This window comes from Eretmochelys imbricata, chromosome 8 (assembly GCF_965152235.1).
Source record: "Eretmochelys imbricata isolate rEreImb1 chromosome 8, rEreImb1.hap1, whole genome shotgun sequence".
In the NCBI taxonomy this organism is placed as follows: Eukaryota; Metazoa; Chordata; order Testudines; family Cheloniidae; genus Eretmochelys; species Eretmochelys imbricata.
In genome coordinates, this window is record NC_135579.1 from 23,236,806 (window position 1) to 23,257,063 (window position 20,258).

At 38.9% G+C, this 20,258-nt stretch overlaps 1 protein-coding gene across 6 annotated transcripts in view; it reads left to right on the forward strand.

Moving 5' to 3' along the window:
• TTC1 (tetratricopeptide repeat domain 1) overlaps positions 1-20,258 on the forward strand; it is a 70,899-nt gene that overhangs the window by 14,799 nt on the left and 35,842 nt on the right. For all 6 annotated transcript variants that reach the window (XR_013346874.1, XM_077824440.1, XM_077824438.1 and 3 more), the window contains exons 5-7: positions 190-226; positions 2,470-2,618; positions 12,184-12,238. Coding sequence is in view for 5 of the 6 variants with exons in the window: in XM_077824440.1 (XP_077680566.1) it covers positions 190-226; positions 2,470-2,618; positions 12,184-12,238 (241 nt within the window). In the remaining variant the exon portion in view is untranslated. The remainder of the gene's footprint in view (positions 1-189; positions 227-2,469; positions 2,619-12,183; positions 12,239-20,258) is intronic.

Genomic DNA, 20,258 nt, shown 5'->3' on the forward strand with positions numbered 1-20,258 from the left:
CCCTAACACTGTCATGGAAAGCTGGCCTCTTTCTGGTTTAGACATCTCTAGCATATTACTAATGTAATTTAAGGCTTTTAATGGGTCTCTACAAATGTATTCGTTTCCAACTGGCACCTATAAATATGTATTCAGTTATCTGACTAGAAATGGTGTAAACAAACCTAACGTTATTGATTTTTGTTTTAGGACAAGACAGAAGCTGCCCTAAGTGACTGCAGCAAAGGTATGATCCTTCTTCCTGATTTTGCAAGTGCTGCTGTTGCGCAGTGACATTGGTGCAGAAATCATGCCACTCAGTAGGGCTGCAATTTTTGGCAAGGCAACTTTAATAAAATAAAATAAAAAACAAACAAACCCTCAGAGGGAGGTCATGGTGATAGGGGCAGGTATCTTGGATTAACTTTATATAATGGTTGTCAGGCTTTTGCTACCTGAAATATCTTATTTATCCATTGCAAATAAGAATGGTGTTTGCAGTGTGATAGTAGCAAAATCTTTATTACAGAAGCTGCCCTTTCTCCTGCCCCATCTCTTATAAACCCAACCCAGCTCTCCAAATTTCAAGAGTTTTAACCTTGAAGTGCAAGGAATTATATGTGGTCCCTTGGAATTAAAGGCACCAAATCCCTTTGTCTAAGTCTTTTACATTATTGCTGACCTCATGCTCTCTGATTCCCATGCTGCCTAGTTTTAACTCTGCAGCTCTGGATGAAATCTGTTCAGCAGTGTACTGTTGCATCCACCCACTCACCCACATGTAAATCCCCAGATGTCTGGTCTTGGATGTGTGTTATACTCTTTATAACAGCTGGGACAAAAGTCCAGCCTTACCAAATGGAGAACTAATTCAGTGGCTGAGTGCTATCACTACTTATACAGTAAGCATTTTTTGATAAGCGTTACTAGTATTCTTGCCTTTTTGAAAGTAGCAAAATTTAGCTGGCTTGTACCACTTTGCTTTCTTTGACTTCCTGGGGTGTGTGGTTTTTGGGGTTTTTTTTTTGGCGGGTTTTTTGTTTTTGTTTTTTTTTAATATGCTTCTGCTAATTTTGTACTGGCTGAAAGGAAATCAATCAGCTGTGCAGCGTTACACGATTTAAACTTTACCATCATTTGACAGTCTCTAGGGGCTTGGCTCACAAGCTGCAATGCAACACTTAGAGCATAGCAATGCAATTCACACCGACCTGCATCTTGCGGACTGCAGCATTGTCCTTGTCCCTCTATAAAGAAGAAACAAGCTGTTTTGGCTAGAATATTTTGGGCTGCATTGCTTGCATTAAGAATTTATTTTCATTTTTTTTTTTTTTAAAGGTGCTTTTTCCTATATTGAAAACTGGGTGGAGGAATGTCTTGAGAGCTTGTTCATTAGCAGGTTACTGTTGTACAGAAGCAAACTGTTTAGCATTCAGTCCCAGCTGCACCAGTAATCATGGTTGTGTCTGTCAAGAGAATAAGGAGATGAAAAAGCATACATTGAATCTACGTGCTTCTTTGTAATTTCTAGAAACAGTCTAACCATTCATTTATAGGCACTGAACCAGTTTTAATCTGTTATCAGTGTAGATTCAGAAGCACTTCAGTTACTTTTGACTTACACCATTAGATGAAGATAAATTCAACCTCTGCATCTCTGTCTAAAAGTGATATCCTTTTATCTTCTAGATCCTGTATTTGTACTATATTGGCTTCACTCTGCATATTATATCTGAAGTGTCCAGAATAAATACTATGCGTAATATAAATACCCCAAGTACTGGTCCCTTCCATGTATCCCACATGTGCAGTGAGAAAAGTTCCAGGATGCCTGGAGCACAGCAGTGAGGCAAAGCACCACGGGATACCTGCCCAGAATTCTGCACAATTACTTTGCATAAAGTCCATGCTGCTGTGTAGACACATTAATCTGTTCTGAATCTGAAAACAGTGGGCCATATGTATGCAGTTATTGCATGCTATCGAATAACAGTTAGTGTGCAAAACTCTGAATTTAAACCTCCCCTGTAGACAGGGCCATGGAGATGCAAAGAACCCTCTTTAATTGAGTCTTTCCCTTGCAAATGCAGAATATAGTCCCATCCTGTCCCCCAACAATAAGATATATCTTATATTAAACTTGTACTATGCTTGATTTTAATAAATAAAAAAATTAATTAACTTCAAGATACATGTATTCACTTAACCATTGATTTGAGGGGGTGTAGAAACATTCCATAAAAACATACCACTTTTAGAGTCTTGTGGCACCTTATAGACTAATGGACATATTGGAGCATAAGCTTTCGTGGGTGAATACTCACTTCATCGGATGCACGTCATCTGATGAAGTGGATATTCACCCACAAAAGCTTATGCTCCAATACATCTGTTAGTCTATAAGGTGCTACAGGTCTCTTAGTCTGGATCTGTAAAAGTGGCAAACACGGCTACCCCTCTGATACTTGACACTTCGTTTTAATTTTCCAGCAATCGAACTAGATCCTAACTATATCAGAGCTCTGCTGAGGAGAGCAGAACTATATGAAAAAACAGAAAAACTAGATGAAGCCCTGGAGGATTATAAAACAGTCCTAGAAAAAGATCCATCAGTACATCACGCAAGAGAAGCCTGCATGGTAAGCATTTACACCATACTCACCATAAAATTTACATATGCAATGCATTGATACTACTTATGCAAGCTGCTTCACTCATTGAGCTTTGACTTAATTCTCACTAGTGATGCAAGCAGGCTTAAATCTCAGATCATGATATATTCACGATAGCCAGATGTATATCCTTATTCACTCAGGATATCACAGTTGCCTAATGTTGGTATTAATAGCAAAGTTGCAACTAAATTTTCTTTGTGGCTCTGAAAACTGATTGGGTTTCTCTCATCCTGCCTTCTCACGCCCTTCCTCCCCCCTCCCATGACATTATATTACAATTCTTCATGACTTTTTTTTTTTTAAAAACCATTTTATATCTACATAGTATGGAACTGTTTAACCTTTATAAATGGGTGGAAGTAAACATGGGTGTTCCTACCTGCAGGTGCTTGGCATATAATGACTATATGTAAGTATGCTTTACTTGTTAAACTGGGCGGGGTGGCTGTTTATCACTCATACGCTATCGTCCTTTGTTATCTTTGTTACGTTTGATGTTTAATTTTTATTCTTTCCATAAAATGAGCAGTAATTTATAATGTTCCCATGAGGAACCATGGCAGGATAACATTGAGGCTTTGTCAGAAACAAAGCTGAAAGTGAATGTTTATAATGCTTCTGTGATCAGATTCCCTTCAACGTATCCTCTGTAGAATACAATATTCAGATAAATAGCTAAAAAATCATGATTCAAATTCTGACTTATTGTTACATCTATATATTTGCCAAGCGAGTTTTCAGGGGCAGGGCATGTGTAGTATGCACCATGCACTTGAGCCCCGGGCCCTGGAATGGAAATCACATCCCACACCACCTCTGCACTCTTGCAGAAGTAATGTGCAAAGGCATCTGGGATGGGAGGAATTGGTAGATCAGAAAAAAGGCACACAATAACATTGCTTTTGCTAGTTCTTCAGTTGGCTGGAATTTATGAAAAGCACTATACTATAAGACCTAGGTATTATAATACCGTAAGACCTAGATATTCTACTGCAATCGTTCTTCTGAATGGTGACTCTGTGGCCAAACATCTCTACAACACACTTGTCTTTTTTCTGAGGGAGATGGACATTAATGACTGGAATTCAAAATATTAATTTCACTTTTGCCTTGATCATGTAATTTTTGAGGACACCAGAAAATGGACTTGAAGCTAAACTGATAACTTTGATTGCGGCAGACATAAAAGATCATTCAAAATCTTGAGTGTTTTGTTTCTGAAAACTTTTGAGTTATTTTTGCTAGTAGCAGTTTAAGCTTGTTGTTTACATCCAAGAGCATGTCCTCTCATTTTAATGGAATGTAATCTTGTGGTCATAAACAGAAGCACCTCCTGATCTAGCTGCTTTCTTCATTAATGAGCAAAATGAGGTGTGCGGTTTAATGCTAAATCCCATGTCCTCTTCAGTTAATGTTACAAATAGCTGTGGGATTGAAGGTACCTTGAAAGATTCTTTTGTTATATCCATTGGTGTAAATAAGTACTCAGAATGTTTTCTTTGGTTTTTGAACAGTATGGCTTGGAAGAATAAAGGTAAACGCTTAACTTCCTGGAACCCAAATCTGACCTGTATACAGTCCCTAGTCAATGGGGATTTAAAATCGCTGCCATGGACTGTTTCCAGGTTTTAAGCAGCTATTTGTGTGACGTTCCAGCAGGAAGTGCTTTTCTGACGGTATTTAGCACTTTAATTCTTAGTGTGAAAAGTGGTGGTGGATTTGGTAGATTAGAAACAGTCTGTACAATGTCCAGGGAGGCAGGAAGGGATAGGTACTCTGACTGCTCCTCTCAGAGGCTGCTTGTATTTTCCACTGTGAGACATTCTGCAGAGCAGTCCAGACCAGTGAGGGGCTGACACCCCTGTCATGCAACTTTGGGTGCCTTGCAGTGCTTTGCTATTGTAGCTTCCAAGTTGGGTTGCTCACAGCCTGCCAGCATGCAGGTCGCACCCAGCATGTCAACTGCAGTGGGAGCTAGCTGCAAATGCTCCACCCGCTAAAACTCCAACTACTTCAATACTTGAAATAAAATTGCAGTTAATATGGATGTAAAACAGAAAGAGCGTCCAGTCTGTAGTCTGGCCTGAGGACATTTCCTTGAGCATATTGAGAAGAACATGGATAATGCCATTCTCTGATATAATACATGTTTTTATGTTGGTTGTTTGCAGTTCTCAGACGTTCCTTGTTTTCCTTTTGATGGGTATACTTGATTCTATTTCATATGCATTGTTTACTGAAGTTACCTTTTGATATGTTGTTGTGGAGAATGTGGGAAATTTCTGTATGTGACTCAGTTTCCTCACTCATATTGCTACCCACTTGTTGTTGTGAAGGGTAAAAGTGATGAAGACATGTTAGGGTTGGTATGAATGGACTATCAAGAACTGCCAGCATGTGAATGAAGCTATCTTGGAGATACAGTAGAAGACTAACAACTGGACCATTAACTTTAATGACTGCCAGCCAAGTGGACTGTCTGATCACAACCATCTCCTACCTGCAACAGAGCACAGGAGAGGGAGGAGAGTACACGTGAAAATAGCATGCCTGGAATCTACAACACATGACTGAGGTGTTTACGAGACATGGAAGAGAATGATGTTCCAGCATGGTAGAACATAGGTTTTCAGTCCAGGACTAGTTCGCGAAGGCTAGGGAAATTTTGCAGCAACCATGTAATTTGCTTTGCATGCCTGGACAAAGCGGCACCCACCTAACTAAACACGTTCTGGCTTTTTTTACCGTTTGAACCCAATGGCCCTAACTATTGTATTCCAGTTGGCTAATAATGTTTTGCTTTGAAAAGGTTGTCCTGTGTCACTGCAAACATCTGCTGGTTGCATAGCTCCCAAGAGGATAAATCTCCAGTAGAGGCCCAGGCCCAAGCTCAAGCTTATTGGGATCTACTGAAGAAGCCAGCGTGGGTTGGGGGTGGGAAGGAGTGCTGAAGCTGGGGACCCAGTCTCAGAGTAATGGAGTGGTAGGGCTTCCTAGATAGGCCCAGTGCCTCCACTTTGCTATCATTGAGAAGGATACGCATCTAGAAAGACTGCATAAATGTCAGCAACATAGCACGCCTGTGGCACAGGTGTTGGTTAATGATGGGATTTTTGAAACTGCTCAGCAGTGCCCTAGGTTTTCTTCCATAGAAGTCAGTGGTAAATCTCCCATTGACTTCATTAGAGCAGTTAGGTCAAGACTTAAGAACTTTAAACACCTGACCCTAAAATCGCTAACTTTTATTTATTTTTAAAAAATGCACTTAATGTTAACCTGGGACTCAATCGCACCTTCCCAGGGAAAAAGAAGGGTGTGAACTGAATCTTTTTTTTGAGGCTTTCAGTAATGACTGGCTTGAACTACCCACACCTACCCCAAATTTTGAACATTTAGATCTAGCATTGAATTCAAAATGCTAACTCCCTGTTATGGAGAAGATCACTTCATGAGAATTGGTGTAGCTCCATTGAAGCCCCTGTGTGTACGTCTTTAGTTCTAAAATTGTATATGAGAGGCAATTTGATCTAGTGAATAGGACACTGGACTGGGAATGAGGACACCTGGATTCTAATTCCAGCTCTGTTATTGACCTGCCGCATGACCTCTCTGTGCCTGTTTCCTCTCCTACCATTTGTGTGTCAATTGCAGGCTCCTTGGGGGCAGGGACTGTTTTTGTGTGTTTGTATGCATGCCTTCATGTATTTGTCCAGCACTATTAACTTTGAGGCTCCAAGTTTGAACATTTTGATCATATAATTGAATGGTCTTACCTTTTAAAGCCTGCTGGCAGTTTAAAAACTGCTTAAACTTAGACTTCTGTATAGTTCGATTTGATATAAAACACTCTAAAATTACTTAAATTGATACCCAATGTTCTAATTCTGCACTGTACAACTTAAAATAAATTTCATTTTCTGTTAAAAACCCATTATGCTGCTCTAGGAGTAGCACTGGAAACAACCAGAGAGAAGCTTGGCTTGAAACCAGAACTGAAACTACGTTTTTTGAGCCTGGATCATTAAGTAGGATTCTCTTCTGCTAGTGATATATGTGTGTGTGTATATGTAACTCCCACTAATGCTAATGTAAATTGCATATGTCTCTAGATGAGGGCAGAATACCCTCCTAAGCACACAGCTCTTGGTAACAGCCTAGTGAATTGACAAGCTTGTCACCCATCATTAGTTTCATGTGTAACAGATGTGCTGGGGCTATATGATGTTCTAGAAATACATGCGTAAATATGTTATCCTTGTTTATCATTTGCTCTTCACTGAAGCCATGACTTCTTAATCTAATAATTCAGTTAAAAATTCTGGTGACCTTAACTGAGAAATCAATGATTCTCTTACTTTCTGTAGCTTCTAGCATATCCTGTATTTTAGCACCATAGTCGCTAAAATCTATAGGTATTCCTATAATACATGGACTCTCTTCTTTTCCTCCCTTTTTTTGTCCTTGCTGTTGTTGTACTTGTTCTCTTTTTAGCAGAGTCTTTCCTAATTTTTGTTCTTCTTGCAATGTAGGGTATATTGGGGTAATTTACTTCTCTAAAGTGTCTGCATTTCACTGATTTAATATCTGGTACATACTGCAATTTTTCTGGAAAAATTTTCATTATAAAACAATCTGTGCAAAATGTGGGATAGCAAAGTTTCTCAAACTGTGACACAGTGCACCACATCTCTATAAAATGTTTCATGGACCCTTCTTCCATTCAAGACTCTGTAGACCACTTCCCCTTCAAAATTGTATAACCTCTCTGTGTGATACCCACTGCAGTTGATTATATCAGAAAGTAATATTAGGAAAGCATACACAGTGCATCTAAATGCCTCTTAATGACAGAATTATAGAAATGTAGGGGTAGAAGAGACCTCAAGAAGTCATCAAGCCCAGCCCCATGTGATGAGGCAGGACCAAGTAAACCTAGACCATCCCTGACAGGTGTTTATCTAGCCTATCCTTCAAAACTTCCAATGATGGTGATTTCACACAGTATCTTGGCAGCTGCTTCCAGAGCTTAACCACCCTTATAGATAAATATTAGGAAAAACTTTCTAACATAAATCTTTCTTGCTGCAGATTAAGCCCACTACTATTTGTCCAACGTTCAGTGGACATGGAGAACTGATCACAGTTCTATTCATAACAGACCTTAACCTGTTTGAGACTACTATTAGGTCCCAGCTTCAGTCGTCTTTTCTCAATACTAAACGTGCCCATCTTTATTAACTTTTCCTCGTAGGTTAGCTTTCCTAAATCTTTTATTATTTTTGTTGCTCTTCTTGGGACTGTCTTCAATTTGTCCGCATCTTTCCTAAGTAAGTCCCCCAGAATTGGATACAGTACTTTAACTGAGGCCTGACCAGTGCCAAGTAGAGCAGGACAGTTACCTCCTGTGTTTTACAGGTCACACTCCTGTTAAATACTCTCCAGAATGATATTAGCCTTTTACAACTGCTTCACATTGCTGACTCATATTCAATTTGTAATTCTCTGTAACGCCCAGATCCTTTTCGGCAGTATTACTAACTACAAAATGGGGAATAACTGGCTAGATGTGTATTTGGTTTCTCATTTGTCTGTGTTGAATTTCATGTTTATTTCGGACCAATTCTCCAACTTGTCAAGGTTGTTTTGAATTCTAATCCATTCCTTCAAAGTGCCTGCAACCCCTCCCATCTTGGTTTTCATCTGCAAACTTTATAAGCACTCTCGCCACTATCCAAGTCATTAATGACCTGGACCCAGGACTGACCATTATGGGACCCCACTAGATACGCCCACACAGTTTGACAGCAAACCATTGATAAACTACTCTGAGTAAAGTCTCAACAAAGCATACACCCACATTGATAGTAATTTTATCTAGGCTGCATTTTCTTAGTTTGCTTATGAGTGTCATGTAGGACTGTGTCAAAAGCCTTCCTAATGAATCAAGATGCAGTTGCTCAGTTGAAAACAGAAGAGCCATATGAACAGCCAGGTGTCAACAAACCACCACAAGTAAACCATAGTCTGTGGAATGTGAGCCACTGGCCATCATTAATGCTAAATTTAACAACATGTTACCAAAAAAAGAAAGAAGGCTTTTTGGCTAGTTGAAAATTCTCTTATTTAAACGGTCATAGACCTTGCCTACACTAGAAAGGATTTGCTGGTTTAGCAGCTAGCAGTGATGCAATTTATACTAGCAAAAGAATTCTTTTGCTGGTATTGCTTAAACCAGTTCCCTAAATAAAATAAGCTATACTGCCAAAAGGAGAGCCTCGTGTTTGGTATAACTGCATCTACATTGGGGCTTTTGCTGGACTAGCTATGTCAAGGGGTGTGACTTTAGAAAAAATAAAACGCCTAGCCACCATAACTATGCCAGCAAAACTTTTAAGTGTAAACTAGGCAATAGACATTAGTTCTCATTGCTAATGTACTGCCTGCAAAACCAATCTAATGTGAGTTTCAGAATCACAAAAGACCTTTTCCAGTGAAAATGTACCTAATGCTGATAGAGCCTGACTGCACGAGACGCTCAACACCTTGTACCAGTCAGGAAGGGACACGTGAGACACTCACGACCTTGTACCGGTCAGGGATGGACACAGTGCTCTCTTTGATGTGTAGCTTTAAAAAGTGCTTTCATGTTGGGTAATTATCCTTATTTTTGTAGTTGGGAAGTAAAGAGAGAGTAAGTGATGCCTACATACCCTGGTCTGTCACCTATCTTATTTCAGTCCAATTTGCAATATACCCCTTGCAAGATACTGAGGGCTTGTCTACACACCACTGCAGTGGCACACTTTAATGTTAACATTGGATCTTTCACTGTCACTGCTACTCACTTTAGCAGAAATAACTAGTTCAGTGGGGATCAATATCATTGAGGCAGGAGGGGAGTTTAAGTTTTTGCATTCCTCCGTGGGAGCCACTCCCCAGAGAATATCTGTTGAAAAGCCTTTCTGGCTATCTTTCAGTGCATTATCCTGCACAACTGTCTGATCTAGCTGTAAATGAACAATGTGGTTTCTAGAAAATTGGGGTCTATTCCATACCCTAACAGCCCTCACTCCTGCAGTTTTTCTGACTTTTTTTTTTTTAAGCCTATTTTTTTCTCATTAGTATTGAAGCTCTGGCATAGCAAGACATTCTTCCATGGGTGCAGTAATGGTGGAAACTCAAAGGGGCATCTTTGCCCCCACATACCTGCCAACCCTCTAATACAGGACAGCAAAGGCACCTGGAGTTTTCAAGGACGTACTTTTAAAAGCAAAACAAACAAAAACAGAACAAATAACCCAATGCTGATATTTGTAATCTCGTGTCTCTACCAGCCTGCAATGGTCTGCAAAGAAATCTTAAAAAGCAGCTCTCTCTCCAGGAGCTTCTTTCTTTGTTATAAATAGGTGTTTGTTTATATAGATATAAAAAAATGTCAGGACAGCTAACCTACATATAATGGCTCAGAAAGGCTTTAAGTTACAGAATGTAACAAACGAAGCAAACTTCAGTTCTAGTTCTTTATCCAACTTCAGAAGCAAACTGTTACAAGAAAAGAATAATTTAAAATCCAGCATTTTGAAACTGTAACCCTAGTTTCAGAGTTTTTTATGGTGGTGGTGTATAAAAATAATCCAACAAAATGCAAAATTTTCCTACAGTTCAAACGTTCTGTGTTCAAAGGTTCTAACTGGAGAGGTCTTGATCTTTTAAAAAATTCTCTAATAATTTTATAATAGCATATAAATAAGTTTTGTTACTGTTGATGTTCTTGTGCACTCAACTCTGTGGCTGCAGAATCATTATGTCATGGATTCTTAATAAACTAAGTCTATGTCAAAGCTAGTATTAGGGATCTACTGTGCTTACCTACGTGAGGGAATTGCTAACGACATATTACAGCTATGCGTGGAACCCACTACCTATAGTTAGGGGAATCTGGAACACTCTGTACCCTTCCTCCTACCTGGTATCTCCACCCTTTCCTGAAACTGAGATTCCTCTACCTCTGAATACCCCATTCACTCATTCCCAACTCCTGCTTATACTTTCAGGGAAGGCGCTGTTTTCACTTATCCCCCCTGAAAAGTGAATTACACATATAAAGATCTCTAGAGTTCCAGGAGCAGGTGAGAAGTGAATTCCTCACCTGTTATAATCAGTGATTGTTATTTATGTATCTATGGAGGGTACTTCTGGAGCTATTCTGTCTCTGCTCCTTCACAGGTCTATCTCCAGCAAAAAGAGTTGCTAGCATTAAGAGCTGTGATTGCAGTTTTTCAATGCATAGAATTACTCCCTCAAATGCTCTGTTATAAACTGATGAGCACAACAGAAAAATTCCTTTGAATATATATGTGATGTACAACGAATGGATGTCATCCATACTACATTTTAATTTTGTTATAACAGTGATGGTTCTGTGAATCAATATACATTAGACTGCTCCTCTTTTTCTTTACCAAAATGGTAAATTTAATCCCTTAATTCTGTCTTGGTGAAGTACTGTATACACTTACAATGCAACAAACTTCTCGTTAATATTTTCATGGTATTCATCTGGCAAGAGCTCATTGTAGAATGCACTATAAGGGTGTGAGCTGACTTGATGGCTTAGCAACTGTTTTAGGCATAATTTTAAGAAATCCTTGACTTCTAGAAATTTAAGACTTTGTGTAAAATTGCCTAATATCCTTGTTTTAAAATAAACTTGCAAGCTTTCATTGTTGAGGATTGCACCAAAGGCCTAATGCGATACTCAATAGCAAGAAGAGTATGTAATTAAGACCCAGATTCTGCACAGTGTGACTTCATATGGGTGCTGGAGTTCCCCTCCACCATGGAGGAACTTGCAGGATAGAGTCCTTGATCTCTAACATTCTGTCATCTCTCAGATTTGGGTGTGTCATGTCTTACATAACAAGGTAATTCTTTATTAAAACAAGAGATCCTGAAGTGCATAAATAGCAAATTTAAAGAACAGCTGGCAAAAGTACCATCTGAAATTTTCTAATATGTTTCATAAAATGGAAGTTCTCTACAATCTCATGCAAATGACCCAGATTCCCAGCAATCTCCCCTTCACCTCCCACACCCAGTATGTCTGTGTTCATAACTTAAACACAGTGCCTGGTTGCAGTTGGCTTTTTACAGTCTCCTTTATCAAGACTAATAAGTGCCACACTGGAGATATAGCTAAAAATAGATTTTGATTCTGTCTTTTTTTTTTAATTCTATTTGCTTTTCAATTAAAATAGGAGAAAGCAAATAGGCTTCATCTGACCACCTTAACCTAGACATGAAAAATTATTTATAAATGAACGTTGATTTTTTCCCCCATCTAATAGGGCAGATGTTAGGTTTTTTAAACAAGATGGAAATGTCTGTGTTTTACATCTGCATTTCTTTTAGACCATAAGTAGTGGGTCTACGTCCTGGGTATGTGTATGCAAAATACAGTATATACATTTATCTGATAAGATTGCCAAAAGTATCCTTCTGAATCTGGTCTTCTCTTACACTCTTTCAGCGATTACCTAGACAGATTGAAGAGCGGAATGAAAAATTAAAAACAGAAATGTTAGGTAAGTAATTCATGCATATAATTTGTGTGCACAGTAATCTTTATGACAAGTTTTGTAGAAATAACAAAACTGCATGACTAGGTAAAATTCTTTGTAGACAAAAGTGGGTAAATCTCCCAAAGCACTTGTTGTTTAAAAGGGGAAAAAAAATCTTACTAGATGTCTGTTTTGGGGGAGGAGCTTGTTTTGTTTTTGTGGGTTCTCCCCCCTCCCTGGCCATGGAAAATTCTACTGCTTGAAATTGCCTTGCTGAAACCATTATTGAGGAAGCAACTGTCAGAGACACTCAACAAGAAAAATTTAAATTTTTAGTACTTGTGAAAAGTGAATCACTTTCTTGCTTGTGCTACACATAGCTCTGTCATGCAGTCTTTCACCTCACAGGGGTGCCGATGTGTCACACTTACGGTGACCAGATGTCCCAATTTTATAGGGACAGTCCTGATATTTGGGGCTTTGTCTTAAATAGATGCCTGTTTTACCCCTCCCCCCCATCCCGATTTTTCACACTTGCCATCTGGTCACCCTAGTCACACTTCTGACCTGTCCTTCTAGAAAAGAACTCAATCTCTTCTGCAAAAAGAATGTCCGTTTTCTTTTATACCAAACTCTGAAAATAGATGTGGACAAGGGTCTATAAAAATACCAAATTTCCTTTCCCTTCAGACCTAAAAGACTCTTTCTACCAGTTTCCTAATGGGATAACATTTTTTAAATTATTCAAGTCTTGTTTGTAAAGTGCATAGTCCAGCTTATCAAAAAATGTGAAGTATTTTCCTCACACAAAAATCAAATTGTTGGAAACATTTCAGTCTTTTTCAGAAATGTTTCCATTTTTGTTAAACTGGAAAATTTCAAAAACAAATTTGGCAAAGACACATTTTTTTCTTAGAGGCAGTTTTGTGTCAGTTTTTCAAACAAAACTGTTTTTCCAGCTCTAGTGCCGATGTATCTCTGAATCTGCTGTGCATAAAAGAATGGCTGTGAAAAACTACTTGTCTCTGTGACAGTCTCCATCTATGGATCTCAAATAGGAGGGTAAATATCAGTATCCCCATTTTACACATGGGAAAACTGAGGCACAAAGGTGAAGTGATTCACCCAAAGCATCACAGCAGGTCATTAGGCTCTCTGGAAATAGAACAGTCTCCTGACTTCCAGCCCAATGCTCTATTCACTGAACTATGCTGCCTCTCAGACAAATTTGTGCCAAAGGGTACTGTTAATGAAATTGTTCAGGGAAAACAGTCTTCTCATTGATTTAATTAGATTCTAAGTACTTATATGCCCCTGTGATTGCGGTGTCTGAGCACCTGCATGCAATGCTCAGAAATAAGGAAATGGCCAAAAAAAAAAAAATAGAATTATTATTTAGTATACATTGGCCAAATATAATTGGTTTTCAGATGTGGTTTTCATGAGTGTAAGTAATCTCCTTGTATGAAGTCTTAGTTCCCTGGCTAAACACAGATGAAAATTGGATGCTTAGAATACTTTTTAAAAAATAGTAATTGGAATATTGGATGCAATTTTCAGCAGCCCAAATATTGCATTTTCTCTTGTATTTAAAGCATAGTGTTAATTGAAATCTAGTCAGTTTGAAAATATGAGTTGGTAACTGTTGGTAGGCACTATGCCACTGCCAGAGTTGTCCAGACACTTTTGGTGCTTTTATTATTTTATTTTCCTTATTTTATTATTTTTGCAAAAAATCCTCTCTCCGTTTATTATTAATGTTGTTTGGAAGATGCATACATAAAAGGGCAAGTGATCACACAGGGCACAAACTGAAACTGACTATACACAGTGCTGTTGAATGCACAAAACAAACTGAAAAATCTAGAAACAATTTTTTACTAATCTGGTTAGTCAGCCTCAGGTTGATAATAGTAGCTAAAAAGTTCTCATACGTGTGTGTGTGTGTGTTTTTTTTTTTAAGTGGACCCCATCCTTTGAGTAATCTAGTAAGAGCCAGGTTAAAAACATTCCATCTGTCTTGTGCACTGTGTAATCCCTAGGAAGGAAGGATTGTTTCAAGAGCTTCTGCTGAAGTCAGTGTTTTCTTAAATTGAACTCTTCTCTGTAGAGCAGTGAGGCTGAAAGCTGAGTCTTCCAGCTACTCCTGCTCTGTACTTGTCTATTCCCAGTAGCCTTAAGTGAAGTTGCATGTAATAAGGATTTCTAGAGCTGTGGCACATTACCAGTTTCAGCAGCCATATTTGTAAGAGGCTCAATACGATGTAAAGTGTGGTGCTGATCTAAATAAATTATGAAGGTGGATGATTTGAGAAGGAAGATATTTGCTTTCAGGATTTGGGGTTAGGTTTGAGTATAGTGAGCTAGATATCTATCTGTGTGAAAAAGGTCTCTGGAGCTTTTGGGGGACTTGTTTTTCTGTCAGAATTATTGCTAATGGTACTGATGGCAGAAAGATTTCATTCCTAATCATGTGAGGCTGTGTTAAAACAATAGACTTAGCAATGAAAGCCATCATTACAGGCCCTGTCCTGTGCTTTTCACTGATGCAGAGAGGAGACTTCAGGCCACATCTGATCTCACTAAATCCAGTGAAGTTCTGGCTTTTGGATTTAAATTGGTATAACCGAGATCAGACTCTGGTCCTTTGTTAGGAGTTTTGCCTCCAAATAAGGAGTAGAGTCCCTAGTCCCAGAGCTGAGCAATGATTTAAGTCCATCAGCAGTCATATACAGCTGCATGAATGCACGCACGCAGCCAAGCTGCTGACTGGATTTCTGGGAGATGTGGTGAGGCATCCAACCCTACATGCAGTAAATTTACTTGTGCAAGAGATGTTGATTTGATATAGTAGTCTTAGGGCTTGACACAGTGTCTTGTGCCATGAAAAGTACTCTGTAACACCTAAGTATTATTTTATTTGTTCCATTTGCAATCACTGTTGCAGCAGGTATGTTTGGAGAATCATTGTAATACATAGGCACAATAGGAGAGTTAAAAACTACATTTGGAATACTGATTTTTTGATCAGGCTAGTCCCCTGAACTTGCCACTTCACAGTAAAGTTCCTTGTACCCCAGCTGGGAATGGGAGTCTTGAGGCATGGCCATTTGAAGGATGTGCTGTGGTCATACAATTAAAACATGTACACAAGATACCCTGACTTTTCAGAGTTACTCCAGATAGATAAGTGTTACCATAATTAGTGAGTATGAAATTAGAGGGGGACCTGAAGTCTCTTCCTCCTGTATGTGCTTTCTAGGCTCAAGCTCTTTCGCTTACTGCAAGACAGTCCCATTCTTGAGAGCAGTAGACTTAGCTACATGAAATCTCACCCAGCCAATCTTCATCTGTCTGAAACATAAATTAGTTTTCGTGACTCTTTGCTCTGCCTATCAAACGTGCATTATGCATCAACAAAAGAGCTTTGGTCCTTTTTTAAAAATAACTTTTTAAATTTAAGCTTCTAATTATTTTTTGAAAATTTCTCATATTTGTAGTACTTTGACAACTGTTTTCTTCACCACCTTTCTTAAGGCACTTACACAGTGAGTACATGGTAGATCACCTTGGGTGCTAGTGATGAGAATGCCCCTGCCCCAGTCCTCTTCTCAGGGGCTGTCAAAGAGAGTGCAATATATTTAGTGCATCTCTTCAAAGCTCTGGCAACTTAGCCCCTTTTCCTGTAAAAACTAAGTATGCACTTAAGTCTCTGCAAGATCAGGGTACTGGAGAGCAGCTAACAGCATTCTTTGGTAGGGGTTCATCATGTGGTTTTACAGATTAAAGTCTGTCCACCATGGCTAAAGCAACGAGTAACATCAATTTCCTAGGTTTTTATTCTTCTAGTTAGAAATATACTCTTTCCCAAGGACAGACTTAAATCAGCAAACTAACACTTTGTCTTGAAAGCTACACATAGGTATAAACAAACCTCAACATTTTAATATGTAGAGTTAGTTGCTCCTTTCCCAAGTGTTGCATAGAGTGTTTCCTGCTTACTCTTATTCCGCTGTTACTTGTTACAGCACAGTGTGCCAGGAGCACAAAACCACAGCATTTTAATCAGTTGTGTGTAAATAAGTCAGTGTACACATTCTTGCCTGGATTTTTCTTATGGATTGCCTGGCTGGGCATTTTTGCATGTGAATGTGTTGGTGCATATGGCAGTAAACCACGGACAGAATAAAGATGGGAACATAAAAATCACTTTGGTGTCAGACTATGCCTGTTTCTCCTTAAAGCTTTAAACTACTGTAGAAATACCTAAAGACTGGCATTCACATTAAGTGATTTTCATGCTTCCAGCCAGCCTCTGCAGATGACTGCTGCCTCTTGCCTGTTTGGAATAATCACTTGACACTAACTTCTGCTTTATCAATTTCACAAACATGGCAAAAGCTTAACTTATGCAAATCTTTGCAGATATACAATATATTTGCATGACTTTTATTTGCTTTTGACTTCCTCAGTGTGAACACCTTATGCCTAACTTAAGTTGCCAGGACATGAACATTAGAGAGACAAGGTAGGTGAGGTAATATCTTTTATTGGACCAACTTTTGTTGATGAGAGAGAGAGACAAGCTTTCTCTCTCACCAGCAGAAGTTGGTCCAATAAAAGATATTACCTCACCCCTGGGACAGACATGGTTACAACTGTAATGCATAGGACATGAACATGCAGTAGCCCATCTCAGTTTGTTTTTATTTGCTGCCTCTCTTTTGATTGATTCATTGATGATAACCATAACCCACCTATTTACTGGAAGCTTAAGACCTAAATGCTGGTTTTTCAGCAGTTTGCTGTTTATGTACAGGTTTTCTGCACGTACTACAAAAGGAAAAGAGAAGTATCAAATTGCCAAAACTTTCTATACAATCTGTAGGCAGTGTGCCGCTTGCACTGTTGGCCAATCTATTTGACCCAATTCCTCCTGTTCATTAAATTTGCCAAATCATATAAAAAGTAATGGATACCTCTGTGTAAAGGGCATAAATAAGAGCACACCAAAAAACTGCAAAGTGTGCTTAGTGCATAATCACATTAATAACCAATAGGAAAGCCTATCAAAACAGAGCACCTGATTTCCTTTCTCACAAGCTTTCCTCAGCACCTCTTTTTTTGCCAGCTATTTGAGATCAGCAAATGTTCATTAGATTTAGTGCCTAAGAGAATGAGAATTGCTCCTTTCTGCTAGAAGGCAAGCTCTGACTAGTCTGCTAAGCCCTGATGCTACAGATATGGAGAATGTGAGATCATGTGAAATAGTCGGCAACTAAATCTACATCAGTTGTGAGCTTGCTTTTTACTTCATTTTTAACACATGATTGAGGGAGGGGAGCAGACTTGCCCTGCTCTTTTTAACTTGTTCACTTATGTTGTTAGAAATGCAGTACTTTGCTCACGGGTGAAAACTCATAATGCAAATTAATATGCCTTGGTTTTTTTAATCCATTAATATTATGTTTGCTATGTAGAACAGGAGAAATTTCAAAGCACTGTTCTGCTTATCTTTTGATTTCTAAACAAAACAGGTAATATTTGCAGGTTTATATTAGAAGAATTACAAGACTCAGTAGCGATGAATATCAGATCTGTTCATAAACAAACTAACAAGGTATACTCCTGTGTATCTGTCTACTGATCGTGATTGCCAGGGGGAGTTAAATTTCATCCTGCTGAATGATAATAGATTACACACATTTCTACGCCTCATTTCTTGATTTCAGCAGTATTTGAGAGGTTAATGGGGAATCTGTAAATAGCTATAATGTATTGTCTAATAAATTCTTATGGTGAAACTCCAAGTAGAGAGTGGACACAGTAGATTATGTGCGAATGATGCCTTTTAAAATGTCAAGATTGATGTCCATCAAAATAACCTTGTTGTGAGTAAACACTAACTCTCTGAAAGAAGAAAACCTGACATTGCTCCAGGACAAATAAGCACTTGACTGCTGAGAGGTAAGAACACTTTGTTGCTGAGTCACTTGTGTTTCCAAGCACAGTTATTCTTTAAGAGATGGTGTGTGTGCGCGTGTGTGAGAGAGAGAACAAACCTTAATCCAGTAGTGAGGGGGTGGGAGGGCATGCCCTTCTACAATGATGGGTTTATGTGCTGTAAGCAGAAGGAACTGTGTTTGGGCCAGAGTTCCTGGAAAAAGTAAGTCTTTCATTTTGGACTTAAATGAGTAGCAACAAAAGAGGCCGCTATGGATGTCTCAAAAAGACTTAAATCAGAAGATGGACTGTAACCCAACTATTGCTTAAATGATTGAGCAGATTTCTAGAGAGAGAGGGCTTGAAATATCAGATATATTACACAGCATCTGGCTTCCAAAACGAATGGCTTAGCTTGCAAGAATACCAAGAGAGTTATTTTTTGTTTGTTGGCTTCAGTATGACCGGAAAAGGGCCGACACACTAACTCTGATTAGAAAAGGCACTTCACTGTTTCCTGACACAGGACTTATCTGCATACTCCTGGGCCAGCTGCAGCGGTTGGATGATTCGTAACTTGTTTACAACTGGCTCCAAGAATGTGCCAGAGATCCAAACTATGCCAAGATTCTTCCACTGTTAGACAAAGACACTGCTCACCCAAAAGATTGAAGCTAAGCAATGACCAATTCTTTGTTTCCAAATACAAAGGTAGCTATTTATCCTGATGACATAGACACTATGAAGAACTTCCAAGTTCTATGACCAAAAAGCTTTCAGGATGCAGTGTAAATTATAAACTACTTGTCTTAATAGTTCATTAGTGAGGTTAAAGCAATGGCCGTGGTACCAGGAAGCTAATCTAGCTGAGCCTCTCACTGAGTGACCTTAGCCAATTCACTTGATCTCCTTGTCTCAATTAACCCAGATGGAAAATTGAATTAAAAGCAAAGATTGCCCTGAAAGCCAGCTACTCTGGTATAGACGAGGTCTTTGGATAAAATAAGCTGAAAGCCTGATAACACTGGCATTATTTCTGCATAAATATAGTTATCTTAAGACTGCAGAATTTTGATGTTGATCTCCAAAGACCAACCTAAATTCACTGACTCTTTAAGGAATATCCACTAGTGAATTAGCCCTTTGAACTGAAATCTGAATTATATGGAAAACAGAGGAGTATAGATGTAGAAGTAATAATGATTTTCATCAGTTATACTTCTGAAAGACCAGCCACTGCATGGAACGGAGATGTGCTCAAGCAACTGACTTTCTTTACCTTTCCTTTCTGTTCCCCATTACCCCCCGAAACCCTAAATCGTCTGAGATTGATTAAATTACAGTGGAAACAGTGCTGCATTTTTGGTCTATTGCAGGTGGAATTTAAATTGATCTGAAATACTGTCATAGCATACAGCAGTCCTCGTAGTTCCACTTGATTGGAACTCAGGAGACGGGAGTCCTGTTCCCACCTCTGTCATAGACTTGCTGCGTCATCTCTTTCCACCTGTTTCCCCATCTTTAAAACAGAGATACTTCCCTGCTTTGTAAAGCATTTTGAGATCTGATGTACTATATATGAGCTACTTTGTACTGTCTGGTGTTTGTACAGTGCCTAGCACAATGGGGCCCTGATCCTGCCTAGATCTGTGTGCTGCCACGTTGCAGATACATCATTTTCATTGTGCACAGTGCAAAATATGAGACTGTCGTCCTTCAGAGGTGGTGAAGTCATTTAACAAAAGGGCTAATGTCATCACTGGATGTTATAAACAGGGGAATCTTCAGTAGGTGTAGGGAGGTTATGGTACCTCTGTATTTGGCACTGATGAGACCACTACTGTATCCAGTCTTCGTGTCCACAATTCAAGGAGAATATTGATAAATTGGTGAGATTCAAAGAAGAGCCATGAGATTGATTAAAGGATTGGAAACTTGCCTTATAGTGGTGGACTCCAGGAGCTCAATATACTTAGCTTAACAAAGAGAAGGTTACAGGCAACTTGTTCATAGTCTTTAAATACCTACATGAAGAACCAAAATTTGCTCTTCGTTCTAGCAGACAAAGCTATAATAAAGAGAGATGTTCTAGTTCAAACAG